At 40.5% G+C, this 20,846-nt stretch overlaps 1 protein-coding gene across 2 annotated transcripts in view; it reads left to right on the forward strand.

The window, feature by feature from the left end:
* tmtc1 (transmembrane O-mannosyltransferase targeting cadherins 1) overlaps positions 1 to 20,846 on the forward strand; it is a 152,865-nt gene that overhangs the window by 72,388 nt on the left and 59,631 nt on the right. For both annotated transcript variants that reach the window (XM_044343776.1, XM_044343775.1), the window contains 2 exons: positions 17,563 to 17,644; positions 18,015 to 18,118. In XM_044343776.1, coding sequence (XP_044199711.1) covers positions 17,563 to 17,644; positions 18,015 to 18,118 — 186 coding nt within the window. The remainder of the gene's footprint in view (positions 1 to 17,562; positions 17,645 to 18,014; positions 18,119 to 20,846) is intronic.

Consider the following 20,846-nt stretch of genomic DNA (forward strand, 5'->3'; position numbering starts at 1 on the left):
TTTCCTTGATAGAAACATAACAAATGTTTGATATAATAAAACTGCCGGGGGGAGAGTTGGAGCTAAGCTGGTCGGCTTGCACCAGCTATTGGGGCTTACATGTGTGCTGTATCACACTCCATTCGGGAGCTGCGCCTTGTCAAAATTAGGTCAAACCTACTGGTTGGATTGTGTTTGAAATGCTAGAAGGCTTTTAATTTGAAACGACGGACACAGGAAGTGGCGTCACTCAGTCAGTCAGAACAGACTTTCGCATTTACACGGCTGGTCCCTGCGGTTATTAGATAGTTAGTTACTATGTCAGGCAGGAAATCCAAAGTTTGGGATCATTTCAAGAGGGTAAAGGTGATCTCAAGAAAGTGACATATCATTTGTCGACCTCAAACATAACATATCTGAAATGGTTAACGTCAGTCTAACGCAAACCATTTAGCACGGCTGCTCTAACATTAGATAGCCTAGATAAATCATATATATTGTCATTAAATGTGTGACGACTAGTCGACTAATGGCTATGTTGCTCAGTATAACAGTGAATATGTCAAAAGTTTGGGCTACCTGTGGGTGCTTAGTAACACCTGCTTTGGCAGAAGAGCATGCATTCTTGAAATTCCTGTTTGTTACTGTTGAGGATATATATGTACCTATGTGTGTTTGTGCATGCAAATAGTATGTGTGCCCTCTGTGGTCTTAGAGACTTCTAGAAGAGCTAATGAAGGCCTGTTCTCAGTGCTGGGTCACAGCAGTAATAACCAGAGCCAGAAATAGCTTGCATACCATTAGCATACTAATATAGTCAGCAGGAGGCCTCGTCTGCTCATTCACCTACAATGTATAATTGTGTAATGCATCTCATGTAAATGTGTTTAATGTGAAATGATGGTGATCACTCATAATGAGGCTCTTTGGATCGGATCCTAATTAGCAGCCATCGGAGTCCCAAGATTCTTAATCTGAAGAACTCTCACATGGATCCTCATTAGACCGTGAAACCTCTTTTGATAGGATTTTATCCTGCGGTACTCCACTGGAGCAGATTTATTTAGAAAGGAAACAGTGACACCCATGATCAAACATACATGTTTTCATCAAGTGAAAAACCTGTGAAATCAAACTTACAGTTTCTCCAGCCTGATCTACTCTAAGATCTATGACATTTGACCTCCTCCCAGTCAATGCTGTGACTCTGGCCAGTGAGGTGAACTACAAAGCAGTTTCAAGATACCCAGGCTTTCTTTGTGTGATCTGGCTCGACAAACCCTAAACTCGCAAGTAGTATCACGACAGTGGTTATCAACTTTCTTTGCTTCAGGCTCTGTTTGTGTTCTCATAAAAGGGGGCGTTTGGTGCATCATTTGACTCTTTGACCCCCGCAAACAAACTCAGCGCTATCTTCTCACTAAATTTTCATGGGTTGGAAGCCCTTGACACGACACCCGGGGTGGGTCCGGGTGTATAACTAACAATTGCCCGACAAATGAGAATTTGGTCAGACAAGAATATATCGACCAACCAATCGACCGGGAGACTACAGCCCTAATGTTTGTTTACTAATGTGGTCATGGAAACGCTCTTATTAGCTTTAACTATATCACCTCCTTGAGGACTGAGATTGATCACCTTCACCAGTGTGGTCGCGCGTTTGCACTAGTTGGGTCAGGTGTACTTGCCACAGTAAGTGGCAACAGTGTCCAGCCTGGTCCTGTGTCCGGTAGGATTCTCATCAAATGTATTCTCATTGTGTTTCAGTGTTCTCACAACTGTGCAACACCACTTTAAAATCAGAGCAGGGTCTTGGTAGGAAAGCTATCATGGCAGAAGTCAGACGGGGCTGGCTGGTTTGTGAAAAATCAGATAAGAAACAAGTGCTTTCCTGCTACTATACCCAGTTGGTGACATGAACTACATCTTGCTATACCTGCACTGTGCTGTGCTGATCATGTGTAGAGAGCCTTAGTCTCATGTTATTCCAAGGAAGCCACTGTATGGTTCCCACATCTACAGTATGTGACATATTGCTTATCCTACCATACCATAAATGAGAAACAGTAGCAAAGCTGCAACCCTCAAGTCTGCACTTGAAAGGGTGATCTCTGAAAGTCGACCTGAGCTTTTAAGTTTTCAGAGTTAGTGAAAGACAGCGGGGGGACTGGAAGACAAATAGAACAGATGAAAATAATGAAACATGACTCTGGACAGCAGGAACAAAGGACTTTTTGACCTGAAAAATGCTTTCAACTCTGCAGTTTTATCACTTAACTCTCTATCTTCCTCTCTTAGTCTGACCTGGCCTCTCTCTGTCCTCTCCCTCCAACATGTATTATGCAGTAGTTTTCCCCCTGCATTCCTTCCACCTTTTTTTTTTTGCTTCATTCCTCTCGTTCCCTCTTCACCTCTCTGACATGCTGCATAACTCCTACCCTGCTTTCCTTGACACCTAACTCTACATTTCCCTGAAATGTGAGGAGATTTCCTGCTGGCTCAGGAGCAGACAGGCAATAATGAGGACATCAGGGAGATGTGAGAGGCATTTTGTTTTTAAAGCCATGGAGAGAAACGAGGTGAGGAGGAACAGAGACTCTCTCTCTCTCTCTCTATCTGCTTCGACGCTCACTCGCTACTCATTAGAATGTTCTGCAACTACATCACCCCATCTCTTGATCTCTGTTCCTAGCATTCCCCAACTAATGTCTTTATTCTCTTTCACACATTTTCTGTGCAGTAATGGCCACACATTACTCAGCATAATGTTACCCAGAATACTCTCTCTGCCTCTCATTTAGTCTGTTCCTTACACACTCACACAAATATGTCTGTATTCCTATACTTCTGAGAAGCTTCATTGAGTAAAATAAAAAAGTTGGGTGCCAACCCTAAAGTAGCTTCTTTCTTAAAGCTTTATTTTTGTACTTTTGTCATAATTCCTATCACAACTAATAACAATAAATCACCAAGTTATTTTATGAGATCTGGTAACACGACATTGCTAAAAACAAGAGTGATGGTGCAGTCAGACGATCTAGGTTTGCCAAACTAAAATATAGCATGGGTCAGTAAATGATGACCCAAACTGTACATTGTAAACAGCCATCATAAGTAACTTAACAACTCCCTGGTTCAACTTTGGCTTCAGACACTTACATCAAGGAATTTACTGATTATATCAATCGGTCACAGAGTTGGATTTGACGGAAAAGGATGCACTCTTTGAGGGAGCTTGCAAAGAATCTGAACAGCAGTGAGGATTGTCCTGGGAGAACTATCAAAAATAACAAACATAAGGAACCGTTAGATCTTAGTTAAATCGACAATGCAAACAAAGCAAAGCAACAAAGCAAAAGCTTAGCACACAGGGAGTAAGGTGGTTGAGAGAGCTGCAGCGGCAAACCACGTTAGAATGAAGGCATCAGCAGAGTAACAGAAGTATCAAGTTATGTGGCGATGCTGTACACCTGCATGGATATGATTGGACTCTAGCAGTCAGCTGGTGGCCAAACAGCGAGGTGGAGTTTAGATTCAGCACAATTCCATATTAAATCAATGGTAAGACTTTTGATTTTGATGACTACATTTTCATCATATTTGGCTCTACAGGATTTCCTCGAAGATTTTCTTGGCAAGAGTGCTGAAAAGTGAAAGCCTTCACACAGTGATATATGCTGGTTTACAAGTAAGGTGCCACTGCAGGAATTTCAGCTTCTGTACTTCCACCTACAAACCAAATTTGTCTATACAGTATCTATTGTTGTGACACCTGCTTTAGGAAATATAGATAAACTCAAACGTGCCTTACGTTATTGTTGACCTGTACATCAGCTTTCTCAAGCAAGTTTCATTCTTTGCTCCTGGATTTTTCATAGTTTACTTAAATGAACTGAAACCAATGTCTGTTTGGAAAGGTGGAAATTAGTCTGAAAACTTATGGTGCCTGTTAAAAAATAGCTGGCAGTAAAGTATACACTCTTACAGTTACTAGACTGTAAAGGAGGAAGGACTGGCCAAACTGTCCGCACTTCAGAGAAATACTCAATATCTATATGTGAAGACTTGTGAAGACATTGGGTCCTCATAAGTACAAAAACACAGAAGCACAGACACTCCTCGAACCACCACAATTGGCTGGCATTCAGAAAACCTCAAAGCAACCCACTCACTGAAAACCTAATGTGTGGTTTGGAAGCTCCACCAAAGTTGAAATACTTCTTCTCTCACCCACTCACACTCAGTTGAATGTCTCCTCTCCCACTCTCTATCAAAGAAGCTACTCATCTTAAAGAAACACACCAGTATTTGGCAAATTAGTCTCATTACTCATTAAGTTAAGAAGACAGACAGAAAAACACTTCTCTTGTTGATGATACATGTGAGTGTCAATGATAAATCTTTAAACACCATGTATCTTGAGTGAAAAGCAGAGTAGCATTATTTCAGCAGCAGCAGAAGAAAAAACTCTTAAAGAACAAGCTTTATCTTATAAAACAAGATATTTCGGTATATTTTACCAGTTTCCCTAGAAAGTCACAATAATGGGCAATGAGAGACAACAAAAAACTACAACAGCAACATTAGCAATAAAGCACAGCATATAGGAAAGCCTCTGCTTTGCATTGTTGTCCACCCATAACAACTGTTCACAGATTTGGACCCCAAAAACAGACTCAACGTGATGCCAGCAGACACAGTCAGCAGGCAGGCAGGAGGTTATAACAGTAGCCCAGACAGAGTCAAACTCTAATGCCAAGACAGTATTGATGATCTGGCAGAGAGTGAGTGCTAGCTGGCTACCTCAGATACAAACTGGGCCTGATGGAGCAATGGGTCAAGTGTTGTCTGTGCGACAACTGGTGACCGGGTGTAGGATTGCAGAAATGAAATGACAGGAAATGCTAGTGTGCAGGATAACAAGAGCTAAATGGGGGTTTTAGATGCAAGTCAAGTCAATTCAAAGTTTAATTATATAGCACATTTTATACACAAGGCAACACAATATGCTTTACATAAAATGACAAGACAATTGCAGCACAATCATAAAAGGGCAAGTGCAGAAGATAAATATGCATCAACAGGTTTTAGTGCAGTGCACACACACACACACACAGAATTTAGCCATACACTGTTGTGAAAAGTAATGTTTTTAACCTTCTTTTATAAGTGCTCAGTGGGGGGGCTCTCTCATGCAGAGGAGCAGGAGGGACTGGATGGATGAAGAAGCTGTTGCCATGACACTTCCTTGTCCCTTTTATTTTTAGAGTAATACCAAGCCTCTTACCAAGAACCAACAACACAAAAAGAGACTAATATTTCAAATTATTCTGACAATGAACATCTTTGGTTTAACCATTGATGTTAACCTCTATCATAAAGCAGTTACAGTACCTGCAGTCTGGTGTAGGCTACAGTACAATGCATACTGACTTAGAAAAGAGCAGCGTGGCTCTAGGGATGGTAGCGTTGTCCGAGCATAATCGGTTATTCCGCCACTTTGGCCACCATGAGGTCGACATTTTTGGTCTACCCATTCTTTGCTGTTTATGCGAGCCTGGGTGACGGTGGCAGCAGACCGAGAAAGGTAACCCAGACATCCCTCTTCTCAGCAGCATCATCCAGCTTCAACTGGAGGATCCCAAGGTGTTCCCAGGACAGATGATATATAATCCCTCCAGGGTGATCAGTGGCCTAAATTAGACATTTTCAAATTCTACAGACAGGGGCTTTAATGAGTCACTTGACCAACAGATTTAATTCCCAAAGTGGCATCTTCCTTTAAGGAAGCTGACTGAGATAGAGCCAAAATGGCCTCCTAAGTGCTACTGGCCCAGCAGCATTATGCTGAACCTTTGACATTTTTTACATCTACTTGTGCTGTGGTAATTTTCTTAAAAAGGTCTTTTAGCAGACAGCAGGTCAAGCGAAGGTTAATTGAGCTCAATTAGCTGTTGAACAGTTATGAGCATAGATGCTTTTTTTTTTACACACTTTCTGTGTGTTCATTAGACTCACTGTAGAAAACATTCCCTGCAGCTTGGACTGCCTCTCTCTGTTATGGATTTGGGAGATTACAAACAGAAAAGCAACATGTTTCTCCATAAAGATCCTCAATAAAATCCGAGGGTACTGAAGATAGATCACTTTAATATGAAGACAGTGTTCTTTCTGGCTCTGAGGACCTGCTCCTGAGTTCTCACAGGAGAGATAGGAAGAGAGATAGGAAGAGAAAGAGAGAGCGTGTGTGTGTGTGCGTGCGCTCAAATATCTCTGTGTCTCTGTGATTAATGAGCAGGTTCTTTGGACACGTCAGGCCTTAGCTTCCAGGGAGGAACACACACACATGCACTTGCAGAGTAAACCTCTCCCTGGTATAATACTGAGCAGTGCTGGGGCCTTTTCTCTGGGAAAGCTCTGAGGTTGTGAGCCTGTAACGATGCCTGATAGTAATCCTCCCCTGGGGTTTATGCAATGCACATTTGACCTAAGCTGGTAGGCGGATGAGTGTGATTTCGGGAGGGTGTGTGTATGCTCCAATGCACGCAACCCTGATCATGACACAAAGTATGGGGAGTTGGGGGGGGGAGAAGATGATTATAAAAAGATTAAAAAGTGCATTTCAAGCCCTAGCAACAGCAGAACATTTTTAACCAGGAGAAACTGTAGCGCATTTAAACTGAGCCCTTCATCCTGAATTTAGAACCTTTAGTTTGGACTTTGATTCTTCCCTCTCCCCCCTTTCTATTTTTGATTGCAGAGGAGCGCTAATTATGAATTTGTGTAAAAAATCAATCAATAGTTCACTCTTATTTTCCATTTAGAGTATAAGTACATGACTCAATGTAGTCAAACATTTCAAAATGATTGCCCTTGTATCAGTGGGTAGAATTCAAACATTCAGAATCAAGAGTTGGTACCTATATTCATGATTCCAAGAGGATGATTCCCCAGTGTGTTCGCTGACCCAACCTGATCCAGCATCACTATAAAGCCACAGAGAGCTGTAGCTGTACGTCCAGCTTGGTCTTTGGTTCTAAACGTGGTTGCAGGTGGGAAGCTGGTGAGGGTTCATGTCCTTCACACTGTACTAACATCCCCCTTGCCCTCCTGGTGAAGCTCCTTGCTGGAGCACTGTAGTTACCTCAATGAATTTTACCACAGGTTATTACTTTTTTTTGGTTGTTTTTGTGAATGTGAAAGTATTTTTTTTTACCCTGTGGATATCAAGTATTGGTATAGCTGTAATGAAACAAGTCAAGAAAAGTGAGCAAATCAAGCATTGTAGGGTCAGAATCTGTCCAGATCTCCCAGTAAAGATGCAGCACAGCCTCGGTCAGGCATTTATTCAATCTCTTGAACAGATTAATACAGTGTTTGTGTAGGTCTCCATAGTACACATAAATATGTAAGATAGCAGCCTTTTCCCCAGCAGTTATTTCTGCTCTCATTAATTAGTAATCACCATAACCAACTGCAGTAAAATGTATTGATGTACAAAAAATGTGAAAACAAACCTTATTCATATCTGCTGCAGTCTTTAAAAAACAGCCTTCACTGTTAGAGTCGATCTGAAAACTTTTCATTTAGTTTAGGTGGGGACAGGGCAGATATGAGTCAGTGAGCAGGTGGTTTCCATAGCAACCAGCACACCAGAGTCTGCTGACTGAGCCTCTTGTGAATGTCACAGTTTGAGAATATTTTCCAAAGATCAGACTTGAGTTTGTTTGTTGAATTGGTTGGTTGATTTTTTGACTGAACAAGGTGAGATGGATCACTCTGCCTTGTTTCCTGTTGTTTTTTTTTTTTTTAAGCACCGTCACTGTCACATCACACACATATGCTTCTATTGCCATTAGTGTGAAATTATTATTACAGGATAAAAGTAGAGCAGTAATATATTTTAGCTAGTAATCAGCTTTGTTATATGTTTTTATAAGCATCTGAGGGATTAAAGCCAAAGAAAAATCACCTGCTCTGCCCGAAGAGCTTCTATGTCAGGGAGTCATCTCAGTCAAAGAGAAGGAAGAAAAGGATGTCAGACAGAGGATGATGATAGAGATCAGAGAATCATACAGACTAAATATTCATTTAAGAATAGATGGAATCTACTGATCTGAATTGTACCAATTTCTTTCTACAATTGGTAAAATGTTTGCTCTGGTTATAGCCCTGCTTGCTGGAAAAGATTACAGTTTTTATCACTAATTTTAAGCAAAACAGAAAAAAAATTCTTTGAAAGATGCACAGCAAGCACCAACTCAATTATCTGAGTTCATAAGAAAGAATAAGGAAATTATATAGTAGTAATGTATGTGTGTAGAGTTTATGTTGATTTCTAGAGAAAAATGTGCTAAAATCTTAATGACTAAATAAGATATCCGAAATAAGATAAGATATCCAAAGACAGATATCCACTTAAACCTAAGTAAATATGCTTTTATCATTTTGAAATTTCCATCTCTACTGTATATTTGTTGAATTGTAATTTAATATTATATATTTTAAGACAAGATAATCTGCTTTCAGTAACAATTTCATTCTAAGGCTGCATTCAGACCAAATCAGGTGTTCAGCCGCAGGGTCGAGCAGAGGTGTGTGGGGGGGTTGTAGGTGTGTTTATTTGTGCTCTAGAACCTAACTGCAGTGAAACAATCAGAAAATAATGTATTATTTATCTGATTCACAGCTTTCACGCTACCAGCGCTCCCTCACTTCATTCACTCTCTAGCTCGCTCGACCACAGCTGCTCTCTCTCCCTCTCTCTCTCTTTTTTCTCTCGTCTTTCTTATAATGAGTCGGGAAGCCGACAGCAAAGTCTAACTTTACTTTTAACGTTATCAAACTAACCTAGTAACGTGTTTTTACTCCCTCATGGCAGCGTTTACAATTCTGACCAGTCTGATCTCGGCTGTGATTGGCCACCGCAGCCTTCAGCCGCAGTGATGTCATGTTGCATTTCTCCAAAAGTTGACTCTGGCTCAACATTCCAGCCACAGTCCAGTGCGGCGCAGCAGCGGCCAAAATGGCCAAATTCAAATGAATGGGAGGACTGGCGTTTACGCCGCACAACCTGATTTGGTCTGAATACAGCCTAATAGGGGATTTCCACAGAAAATGTTCAATTACCTGATTTAAAATTCTTAAAATGACATCTACTCCTTCTGCCTCATTAAAAAATCCAGAGTCTCTGAATGCAAATATTTTTCATTTATTTTTGCACAGTGAAAACCAAACACCAGAGTGAAGGAACAAGAAGAAAAACATAGTTTTGAGTGAAGGGGGACTTTAAGGAACTATATTGACATATTAAATAATTTCTAGGAAATTATTTAAAAAACAGTTGGACCTGTAAAAACAAACGAGTTACTGGAACAGACCCTCCAGTGCTATGGTTACAGTCTGGTTATATTTAGGCTATTAAAACTAGTTGGTTAAGTTTAGGAAAGGATCCTATTTATGGTCAAAAGAAACAAAAGTTAACAGCTGGTAGGAGAAAGAACTTCTATCACAGTCTGCAGTGTCAAGGTCAGATGCTTCATACTATCCAGATAGATCTTCTTCTCTAAGAGGTTTTGCAGCAGTACAGCAACATCACAGCACATCCATCTCCCTTTGCCTCAGAGGGAGAACGATCATTATTCACAAGTGCCTCAAAAGTTCACTGGTCAGGACAGGGTACACACTTACTGACAGTAGACAGTAACAAAAGATTCAGGTCACATTGGCCCCCACTGTACTCTTAAGTGTTTTAATTTGTCAGCTCCAACAACTGCACTTGTGTTTCCTACAGCAATCAAACTGCAATCTTGACAACAGTTTCCAAGTCTCCAGGTTCCGATGGAGGATAATATGGCAGTCAGGTGAACTGACAAGAGATGAGCTGAGGCTTTTCACAGAGTTAATTGACAAAAAGGGCACCTTGAGTCTGTCACACACGCACACACACACACACACACACACACACACACACACACACACACACACACACACATACACAGATAGCATGCAGGCAGAGTGCCGGTTTTGTCAGTGACAGAGAGCTGTGAAGCATTTCAGCTCTCTGACTGCCCCGGAGCAACGCTTCACACTACATCACACATCATAAGACGTTGCATTACATGACATCAACTCAGAGAGAAGGAGACAGAGAAGAAATGTGAGCATGCACACACACATAGCAGACGTGTTTCAGTCTGAATCCTGTCTGAGGAAAATGTAAAATAAAGCAGAGCACTCAGTCAGACCCAGTAAAGACAATATTTTTGTGCATTTGTGTGTGTGTGTGTGTGTGTGTGTGTGTGTGTGTGTGTGTGTGTGTGTGTGTGTGTGTGTGTGTGTTTATGTATACACATGTGTTAAGCTTTTGGCTGGTAGGCCATGTGTCACTATGGGCGGATGTGTGTGTTTCTATACTTATGCTTACATTAAAATGTAACTTTTAAACAAATTCCTGACATTGTGTCGATTTTGTCCTCTAAATTTGTCCAATACTTTAATCTATGACAAAATACCTGCAAAACTCATGATGTCAGCCTCAGCTGTACTCTGTGGTCAGTGCCAATTAGCAAATGTTAGCATGCTAACACTGCTAAACTGAGATGGTGAACCTGCTAAATATCAGCATGTTAGCATTGTCATATTCAGCATGTTAGCATGCTGATGTTAACATTTAGCTCAAAGCAACAACTAAATACAACCTGATAGAGCTGCTAGAATGGCTGTAGACTCACAAAATGCACAACACGATTGTCTTTACCAAATTAATCTGGTCTCCTTTTATTTAAAGGGTAACTGCACCCTGAAGGCTGAGCCTAACTCCACCCCTGCGTAATTTTGAAAAATGCTAAAAAGAGGGCAAGGGGCTGAATGGGGGGCAGTAGGAGCTCAGTGACATATCAAAATAATGAGAAGAAGACAATCAGTGTAACTGCATTTAAACAGGCCAGAAGACATTTTGCATTTTTGTCCTGTAGCTCTGTATCTCTCCGGCTGGCTGTTCCTGCAGTTATCAGCTGGTAAAATCTTGTTTTAAAACATTAAATGGTGGTGTAACTGGAGCCATTACTGAACATGTCCAACCGCAGCTCTGCAGCCCTGCTTCGCAGTGGCGGAGCTCATCCAGCAGCGGACCTGTCAGCTGAACCTGTCCACTGCCAAGCAGCTCCACCTAAATGCCATTTTCTACAGAGCTGTTCCACGGTGGACACGTTCAGCTGACAGACAGAACAGGCAGTTTCGGCTGAGTTCTGGTTACAGAACACTTTAAAACAAGATTTTTACCAACTGATAACTGCAGGAACAGACAGCTGTTCTGTTTTTGTGGCTGCCAGCAGCTGGACAGTCGCAGGTGGAGAGACCCCCCCCCCCCCCCAGCAGGCCAGCGCCGCTGTAGCTGCCTTTAGCTCCTGAAGCTAACACTCTCTCTCTTGATCAGCATGTATTTGAAAATGTGTGTGGGGCTGAGGGAGGTGTGCGTTATCATTCTACCATTTATATAAAATGGTCATAACATAGAGAACTCCCCAAACGGTCAACTCTATGTCAGCATTTGCCCCGCCTCTTCAGGGCTGATTGTTAACAGCAGATGACAGGCTGAGCCGTTTTCAACACATGAAATGCTGTTTTTTTATAAATTTGGTGTCAATGTCAGTATTAATACTAGCACTGATGTGTTTCATCACAGTACAGTCATAATTTAGTTTACAGCGCAAAAAACTCGTTTTAGTGAGCAGTACCTCTTGAGCTTAAGCTGTTTATCCTGCCTTTAAGCTGTCTTCACAAATTGAAGGAAAAGCATTAGGTGAGATGGTACATACACTAGTGGGACTAGACAGGGTTAGAAATGGTCGATTTCACTTTCCCAGTGGGAATGAGAAGAAATAGATGGAAAGAATATCTCACCCAGAATACCACCCTCTAGTCTGATTAACCTTCACATCTGGCTCCATCCCATCCACTGACTTTGCACATTAAACACAAATTGTGGCCAAACAGGCAAATTTGCATCAGGTAAATATCATTTCTCCTTCATTTTGAGTTTCCTGCTTTTTTTAAGCCTCTAAAGGCAGACAGTTAAATAGAGAACGTGCATGGCAGTGACTGAGTCAGTCTGCCATCCGATGAAATGTAAGAGTATTAAAATGTTTTATTAATGTCTGTCCTGCATGAAGGTCTGACACATTCTGAAAAGTTCTGTCCTTAAATGTTATAAATTCATAGAGATTGAACATTATCTGTAGTAGAGAATGTCATGGAACACCCACAGCTGTCAGGGTTTTATCAGATGCTTATTACTTAATGTCTTGGCATTATCATGACAATGTTAAAATGCTGATATGGAGCAGCTCTGAGGTCACTACAGAGGCCACTCAACAGATCCAGTGACTCAATTTTAGCCTGGAGTCTTGTTCTGTGGCCCTGTCGTGTTTCAGCCACAGTAGCTGGGTGAGTGTAGCTGTGGCACATGGTGAGGAAGAAGAAGAAGAGGAGGAGGACGAGAGGAAATGCCACTCAGAGGGAGGAATGTAAAGAATTTCAGCTGTGAGTGGAGCATCGAGGGCTTGAAATGAGCTGCAGTTTAGAAAGCAGAGAGACTGAGCAGCCACAATTACTGACCATAATCCACAAATAAGATGCTATCACACTCCAAGTGGGACAGTGGATTTTATTTGTGTGTGTGTGTGTGTGTGTGTGTGTGTGTGTGTGTGTGTGTGTGTCTCCCTCACTGTCGGCTTTTCATGTCTGTGAGGAAGCTGACACCCCCCCCGACCTTTCTTCAAAACAATCAGCCAAACTCAATTTTCTGTCTTACTTCCAACCTCCCACATCACCCCTCCTCCTCCAAACACACACCTCCTCCCCTCCATTCATCCTGCGCTGTTGCCGCGGTCACAGTTGTCATGGTAAATTAGCATCCTGTTATGCAGATACACAGAATCGTCTTTCCCATGATCCTACGGGAAAAGTTGAGGCCCGACACCAACAACATCTGTCTGTTCCTCTCACTCTCACCCCCTCTGTGTGTGTGTGTGTGTGTGTGCGTGCATGTGCATGCGGGGGTGTCTCATTCTTTCACTTTCCGGCGTGAAACCAATCTTCTGAGCGTTGCTCCATCTGACTGATTTTTCCCAAGGATGTTGTGTTGCTTTGCATTTACAGCCCTGGAGAGCTGTGTCTTTACAACAGCCGCTCTCGGTTCGATTTTTATTCATCCAACCTCGAAAAAGATGCGTTGATATTACAAATGCTGTCAGGCGGCACACGGCTTTTCGTCAGTTTCAAATGAGCAACGCATTCTTAAAGGGACACACCTGTTAAAGTGGCACTATATCAGTGGTGTAGATGGTCTTTTTGTTTGAAATGCTGTTAACATACTGCATAATTAAATATGTTTAACATGCTGTATTGGTGTAACATCTATTAGAGTCTGATGGGTTTTGCCTCTCAGGCTACACGTGGGCTGCACTCCCTCACTGGTGGAAGCCGTTGGAGCTGTATACAGCTTGAGAGGCAGACTGCAGTCACTCAGTGATGAAAAAAGTGAATTTATACTATTATTTAAAAATGCTTGTGCTTCACTCTTAAAATGCTAGAATTCAATTCAAGTTAAAGTAGTAAACATTCTGTTTAGTAAAGATGCAAATACAGGATTGTCTATCACACAGTACAGGGAAATAAACATGATTTTAATTAGGGTCAGTGCATTAACAATACAGAGGTTTACATAGCATTTCCTTTTCCTTTTTCTTCAACCATTACTATGGAAAGTAAAATAACCAGTTTTCTCATAGATTGCTATATATTTATATAGTAAATAAAGGTGTTTTACTTACAGTATGCTCCCTGATTAGAGCTCTTCTCAGGACTGTGTGTGTGTGCTTCAGTGACATTATTGGTACATAAAATGTTGCAATATTGCACAATTGCCAGCCTACAGTAGCGTCACTCTGCTTCAACCTGATATGATTTCTAATCAGTGCAGAGTATTTGAAAACACCTGTGTGGGTGTGCAGGGCCTTGTACAATCATGTACAGAATCACAGTTACGTTTGGAACTGCTAATGTGGAAATACTCAAATATGTATAAGTACACCATGGCTCCTCTTAATAACATTTCACAACTTATTAAATATTGTAGATATATGCTATCGTCTAGTTTTTCTAGACCAGTAAAGGACAGTTAAAGTTAGTAGAAGTAGAGAGAGTTAAGATAAGATAATTGCACCACTTGACATTCATCCAAACTAAATGCTGGGCCATAAAATACTCATCCATCTCTCTGAGTACAAAACAAATGTCTTCACAAACCAATTTTAAAGCTGCAGATGAGCCCTACAACATGCTGAAAAACATCTGTCATTATAACACCCTGTAAAGTTATTGTGTTAGCAAACATTAAACCTTTGTCATGGCAGACATTTGGACTTGCTGTAGCAGTTAAAACACCTCATCTGATGAGCATCTGATGTCTATCATCACTCAGCTCAACAGCATACAACATTTATTTGTCACATATTTTTATAATGATGTCATGTGATGTGACTCTGGTTCCCCACATGTTTGTTGTTTGCACTACAGAAGGTTGTTTCATCTTCATATAAATCTTTCAGCAAATGAAGCTGATGTCATCTATAGTGACTTATTCCTAATAGTGGCTTGCACAGTCCACACTCCAGTCATGTCCAAAACATCTCTCTTTTACTCATTAACTTCTTTTTATTGACTGTACATCTTCTTCAATTATAATTCCCTGTACTCGGATTCAGAGATTAGCACTGAGAGCAAGTTTTTGTGAATTTTAAGCCCATTAAAAACATCTTGTGCACAGCGCCTCTCTAGAAATAAGTGTAGTGGTAGTCAGTGAGGAAAACAGCCTCGCTTATTTGAGACCAAACGCTTTCACGGTAACTCAGCCGAAGGCAGCATCTGCAGAGTCTGACTCCTCTTTGTCATTCTGTCTCTCAGCGCCGCAAACCTCAGCAGAACAGACAGAGCAAAGACTTAGTCAAAGACAAATATAGAAAAGGAGAAAAAGGAGTAGAGAGCAAGGGGAGAGCGGGGAAGAGATGAAATACACGAGACAGTGTGAGACAGACAGAATGTGTGTAGAATTCCTGTGAGATCTCTTCTCTGGCTGTCTCTACAATGCTTTGAAAGCTCTGCACAAGGGAAACATCACAAAGTGATGGGGTGTTGAATGGATTCTCCATGCTTCCCTCTCTCTCTATCTGTATGATCCTCTCTCTCTCATGTTATTCTCCTGCTGCCTTTTTTCTGCAGTCAAAGCTGCTTCTTTAGTTTCTACCTCAGGCTAATGTATAGGAGTGTGTGGTCTGGAGGGAGAGTTCACAGATGACCTTGGCTTGATGGTTGGATCGATAGAAATATGTGGATGGAAGTTGACCTTGATGACCTTGTTATAAAATTGCAAGAACGTGGATAGATACATGCTGTTAAATTATGGAGGTTTAAATATGACAAAGCTACTGAGAGATCACAAATAAATGCGAAAGATTATTTATCTGAAAGCATCCTGGGCCTGATTTATCAACATAGAACACGTTTGAATAGTTAGATTTTTACAGTTTTGTATGTGTTTGTGAAAACATTTATAAAGAAACATTGTTAATGATAGAATAACCAGAGTTTTACACACTCTGCCTAACTTGGAAAAAAACTTCTAACTTAAAATTCTAACTAATTTCAAATGATATTAACTTTATTTTTAAATTGCACATAAATGCTCAAAATCTATCATTAATAAACCAAAGTGTAGTTAAAGGTCAGTAAAAATCAATGTGGATGCTGTCAAATCTTCAAAAATACAAATACCATCCAATCCAAGGCCCAACACCTCCTTGGTGAAGAGTTCAGATAACCTCGATCAAACCCCACCAGTACCCACGGTAGGTCTGACCATGAACATCGCATCAATCAAAGCTGATATCCTCTCCTGTTTAAGGAAAGACAAATCCAATGTAATAAGGGAAGAGCTGAAGAGTGCTTTAGATGATTTTGAAAAGTTAAAGAAGTGAAAACTGAAATTATTAACATACAACCGCAATCTGCACATAAAATAATCACGTAAAAACTAACGCAAAAGCTGTAGAGGAAGGACCGCCAACATTGTCGGACAAAGTAGAGTCAGTACAAACCACTGTAACAGACCTCAAGAAGCAAGTAGAAGATTTAAAAGAAAAGTGGGAGGACATGGAGGGGAGGATGAGGAGAGAAAACATTCGGATTGTCAGGTCACTCAGCAACCAGGATCAAACTCTCCCGCAGAAGTTTCCAAACTTCTTAATGAAGTGTTCCAGATGGACAAAGATGTACAGATCGAGTGCTCACACCGCAGAAAATGTCTATATGATGATTTTACTGCTGTACAATGACTAATTATTTCACACACAATGTTGTAATCTTATTTGTGCATCTATTTATATATGTATTTTACTTTTACATATTTTTTCTGTGTTTAGATACCCAACTCCATTATCCACCCATACCTACTGGAGATACTTACCTTCATACACCCACTCAATCATATTCATACAATCATACACATAGATACAGTATACTATGTTCTACTTTCAACTTTCTCCTCTACATTTACTTTTTTCCATCACCTTCATCAAGGGCAAAATTAATATTCTTCCTGATTCTAATTTTGAGTCATGGGATCACTTAAGGTTATAAGCTGTAATCAAACTCTCCATAGTCCTGTAAATAGGAAGAAAATCCTTAATCAGTTAAAAAGAGCCAACTGTCAGATAGCATTTTTGCAGGAGACACACCTATCAGAAATAGAACATGAGAAACCAAAAAAATCTCAGGCTTTTTATTCACATAGACATTCATCTTATTCTAGAATCTATCTTTTTTTTAAACCACAAAGCTGAGTTACACAGGATAGAAACATTAAGATTTTTCCAATAACCATATCTGATCATGCACCTCTTGCATTACCATGGGACATAGGTCATAGGCCAACAACCAATGGAGATTAAATGCATCACTTTTAAACGATAAGGAATTTATCATATTTGTAACAACTGTCAAAGGTGACATCTTCAAATGTCTTGTTTTCTCCAACCAACAGTCCAAAACCAAAAAAACATCAAATCCTCACATTTGAGAAGCTGAAAGCAGCAATTATTTGGAATTTTTGCATTCACAAATGACAAATATGATTATGCAATTGTCAAACTAGTAGCTCTTTAATTTCCTGCCGATCAACTAATCAGTTACTTGACTGATTGTTGCAGCTCTAGAATACAGGGCTGGACATAAATATAAGTCTGTGTTTGGTCTGTCCTTCCTCACCAGAGGGTGTGTTTGTGAGGAGATTAACATTTTTAAAGAATAAAAAGAAAAAAACTAATCTGTGCAAATATATCAGCAAGTTTTGACTGGAGGTCTGAACACTCTTTTTTTTTTTTTTTTTTTTTTTTTTTTTTGGATCGCTAACCTGACATATTTCCTATTTCCTGTGAGAACATGGCGGTTTTGATTGTGCATGAAGCCCATGGATAAAGACTGCAGTTTGACTGACTCTCTGTCTGTCTGTTTGTCCCTCAGTCACCTGTCTGGCTCCAGACTCAGGGACCTTTTCCACATCTGCAGCCCCTTCATCAAACGAGCCGGCCTCATCTCTGGCTATGTGAGTATTTACTTTTTCTATTTGAAGGGAGGTTCTGGTGGGTTTGCATGTCTTTACATTAAAACCAACCATGTGTCAAAGTAAAACATAGATTTTGAAATGAATGAATGTGGCTCTTCAACCTTCCAGGCAGCTTTTGATTTCATTTCATTTCAGTATGTGATGAAATGACACTTGTAGAGACTTGAAACTTTTTTGTTTATTTTTCATCAGCTGTGCTATCATAGCATGATACTACATATTGCATGATGTGTGCTGTGTAAGGCCTTTTATGATATGTAATATTGGCTCTACTTGTTAGTTTTGTAGTGTCACATTGTCTGCTGCTGGTGGATTGTGACTGAAGTGAATTGATTCGTCTCTCCCGCAGGTGGTGATCATCATGTCGGTCAGGCTGTGGCTGATGGGAGGATCCATGCCCCTCTTCTCTGAGCAGGACAACCCCGCCTCCTTCTCGTCTCACCTGCTCACCAGGTCAGTGTCACACACACACACACACACACACACACACACGAACACACACACACAAACACACACACACACAAAGAAAGCAAAGGATAAAAGAAAACATTTAGTTATGTAAGGGTGCTTTTCATCTGGCCTCTCACGTCCATCCTCCGGCTGTGACCCGGAAACCGATCTCCATCCTCCATCATGGAGGATCTTCCAGTCCCTTAAATGCACTTGGAGGAGACGAGGAGAGATGAGAGAGGAGGCACATGGAGAAGCTTAGAGTGAGGAACAACAGGTGTATCCTCTGCAGAAGTTTTTTTTTTACCAGAGGGCAATCCCACTTCCATCCAATGTGTGTATATTGATTGCTCAGCTGATCTGACGGGACAGTAAACAGTCGGGCTGTTGTTGTAATACAGCAGATCAGGAAAACTACCTGTGGATCAGGAATGACATCATCAGCAGCAGCTTTTCATAGTTATTCATAAAATAAAAATGACTGAATCATGAATCTATCAAAAAAACAATCTTGCAACTTTATTATTTTTCCTCATAAGCCAAAAAGCTTCTCCTTTCTTATTTTCCGTTTCAAGTACATCTCAGCTCCTTCAATATGACATCACACAGCTGTGTGTCTCTAACAAAGTCATCTTGAGCCTCAAAAGGATGTCAGACTGTCACAAACTAAATAAGCAATATTGTATTCAGACATATTCTGCAGGCTACAGCTGTTTTTATTGCTCCTTTACGTCGGGTCTGTTCTTTCAGTAATTAACAGATTTAAATTGTCTATTTGTGTCATGAATGTAATCTTCGTCAGCCAGACGCTGCTATAGATCTATAATCTAATGATAAAAACAGGAGCAGTTATCATGTGTTTTCCTTCCAGCTATCACTGTGTAGAAATGATTAAGTAACAGTTTAAAGTGTTAATTAATTGTACATGAATTTTAAGAGTTTAAACTGTTACTAAATCATTTCTGCATATTGATAGGTGGCTTTTACATATTTGACAGTTGAGATGCTGTGCGTCATGAGTAGTTGCCGTCTCCTCGAAATGATGCTGGAGTGAGAGAGGTTCGATGAATTAAATCCCTCCGTCCTTGTGTTTCTCTCACATCGTCGCTGGGAAGAGCTGAGAGGAAGAGACGCAAGTGAGGGAAGCGAGGAGACATGTTAACCAATTGAAAATCACCCAAAGAAAGCTTTTCCTCCATGAATTCAAAATATGATTGAAACGGTTTAAAACAAACTCATTTGAGTGTTTTAATAGTGTTGAAAGATGTTCATTCAGTTCAGTCCCTACTGAGATGACTATTGAGAAACTAGTGATCACACAGTGACATTTCATATCAGTACATGTCCAGCAGTGTGTGTTTCTGTAGAGGTCAGTCAGGACATAGACACAAATAGCACACATTATCATGGATAAAATGACTTTACTATGTTTTATTTGCACATATTAGTATTCAGTAGTTTTAATATCAGATGAGTTTTTATGTGTTCAGAAGGAGCTCAAAGTGACTGTTAGTGGTTTGGCTTCAGTGGGAGTAGGTTTAAAACAGTGATGAATATGACGATTTATGTTGATTAAAGCAAACACTTGTAGTATAATTTAGTTAAGTTGTACTATTATCTTCAAAAAAGCTCACAAATAAAGAGCTTTAATTTTTAAAAAGGCTCAGTAATTTCCTAAAACAGCTGGCCACTGTTTTAGTAAACATTACTCAAACAGGAGGAAATAGTGCATTTGTCGGGGACTATTTTTGGTGACGGATGAATCCACATTTGGTGCTCTAGTGAGTATTTCTGGCAGCAGGACGGTGCGTGTGGGATCTAATCGAAATAAATTACAGTGTGTGTGTTCATGTTAATGAAGGAACATGTCATCCAGTGCAACAGTGTGGCTCACTGATGTGTTTTTAATTGTTTTTGGACAACAATGGAGCTCTAATGCACAGAGGAACAAGATATATCAGTAGTAGTTTGGGTATTTTCATGAGATTTGTTGACAGTAAGAGAAATATTGAATATTACAGTACCACCCCTCAGGGAGCTTTCAGAGAACATCAGGTTGTGCTGGAAGCAGTATTACTGAAAGGGGGGCGTTGAGGTGTTTGTTGGGGGCGTTTGTTTGTGGCTGTTTTTAATGCACATTTTCACAATTTTATCATCAGACTTCAGCGTTTTCCTATATTTTTTCACAGCGCTGTCAAGTCTATTTTCCTCCATTTTACTTGCGTACCTACAATCAAATTTGTGTATTAGGCTCTGAGCGCTTCCAAAATATGAGTGACTTACGCACAACACTGTACCTGAGCGCCTCATGTGTAGACACACGGAGCTCTCACTAACACTGCTCTACTAAATGTGCTCTACTTTCTGTGTAGACACGGGGAAACTATGCTGCGTTTTGCTGTCACTTATGGACACGCTAGCTTCTCTGTCCCCTCCTCTTCTTTATTTGTTGGTGTTTGTGTTTAGCTTAGTTTGTAATGTATATTTAAAAAATAAATGAATACATTTAGCTACAGGCTCAAACCAGCCCTCCTCTCAACCAGCAGCAGAGGGAGGACAGAGGACAGGAGGAGTGACTGATAGTGACTGATGTCTGTGCACCGAGAACGTTTTTTTAAATAAATGTTGTGATGATAATAGTCCAAAATTATGTGAAAATGCATAGTTTTTAGTCAAATAACATCAAATTTTCTTGGGGGAGGACCCCCAACCCCCCCGGCCAAAACCCCTG

Source organism: Thunnus albacares, chromosome 23 (genome assembly GCF_914725855.1).
Source record: "Thunnus albacares chromosome 23, fThuAlb1.1, whole genome shotgun sequence".
In the NCBI taxonomy this organism is placed as follows: domain Eukaryota; kingdom Metazoa; phylum Chordata; class Actinopteri; order Scombriformes; family Scombridae; genus Thunnus; species Thunnus albacares.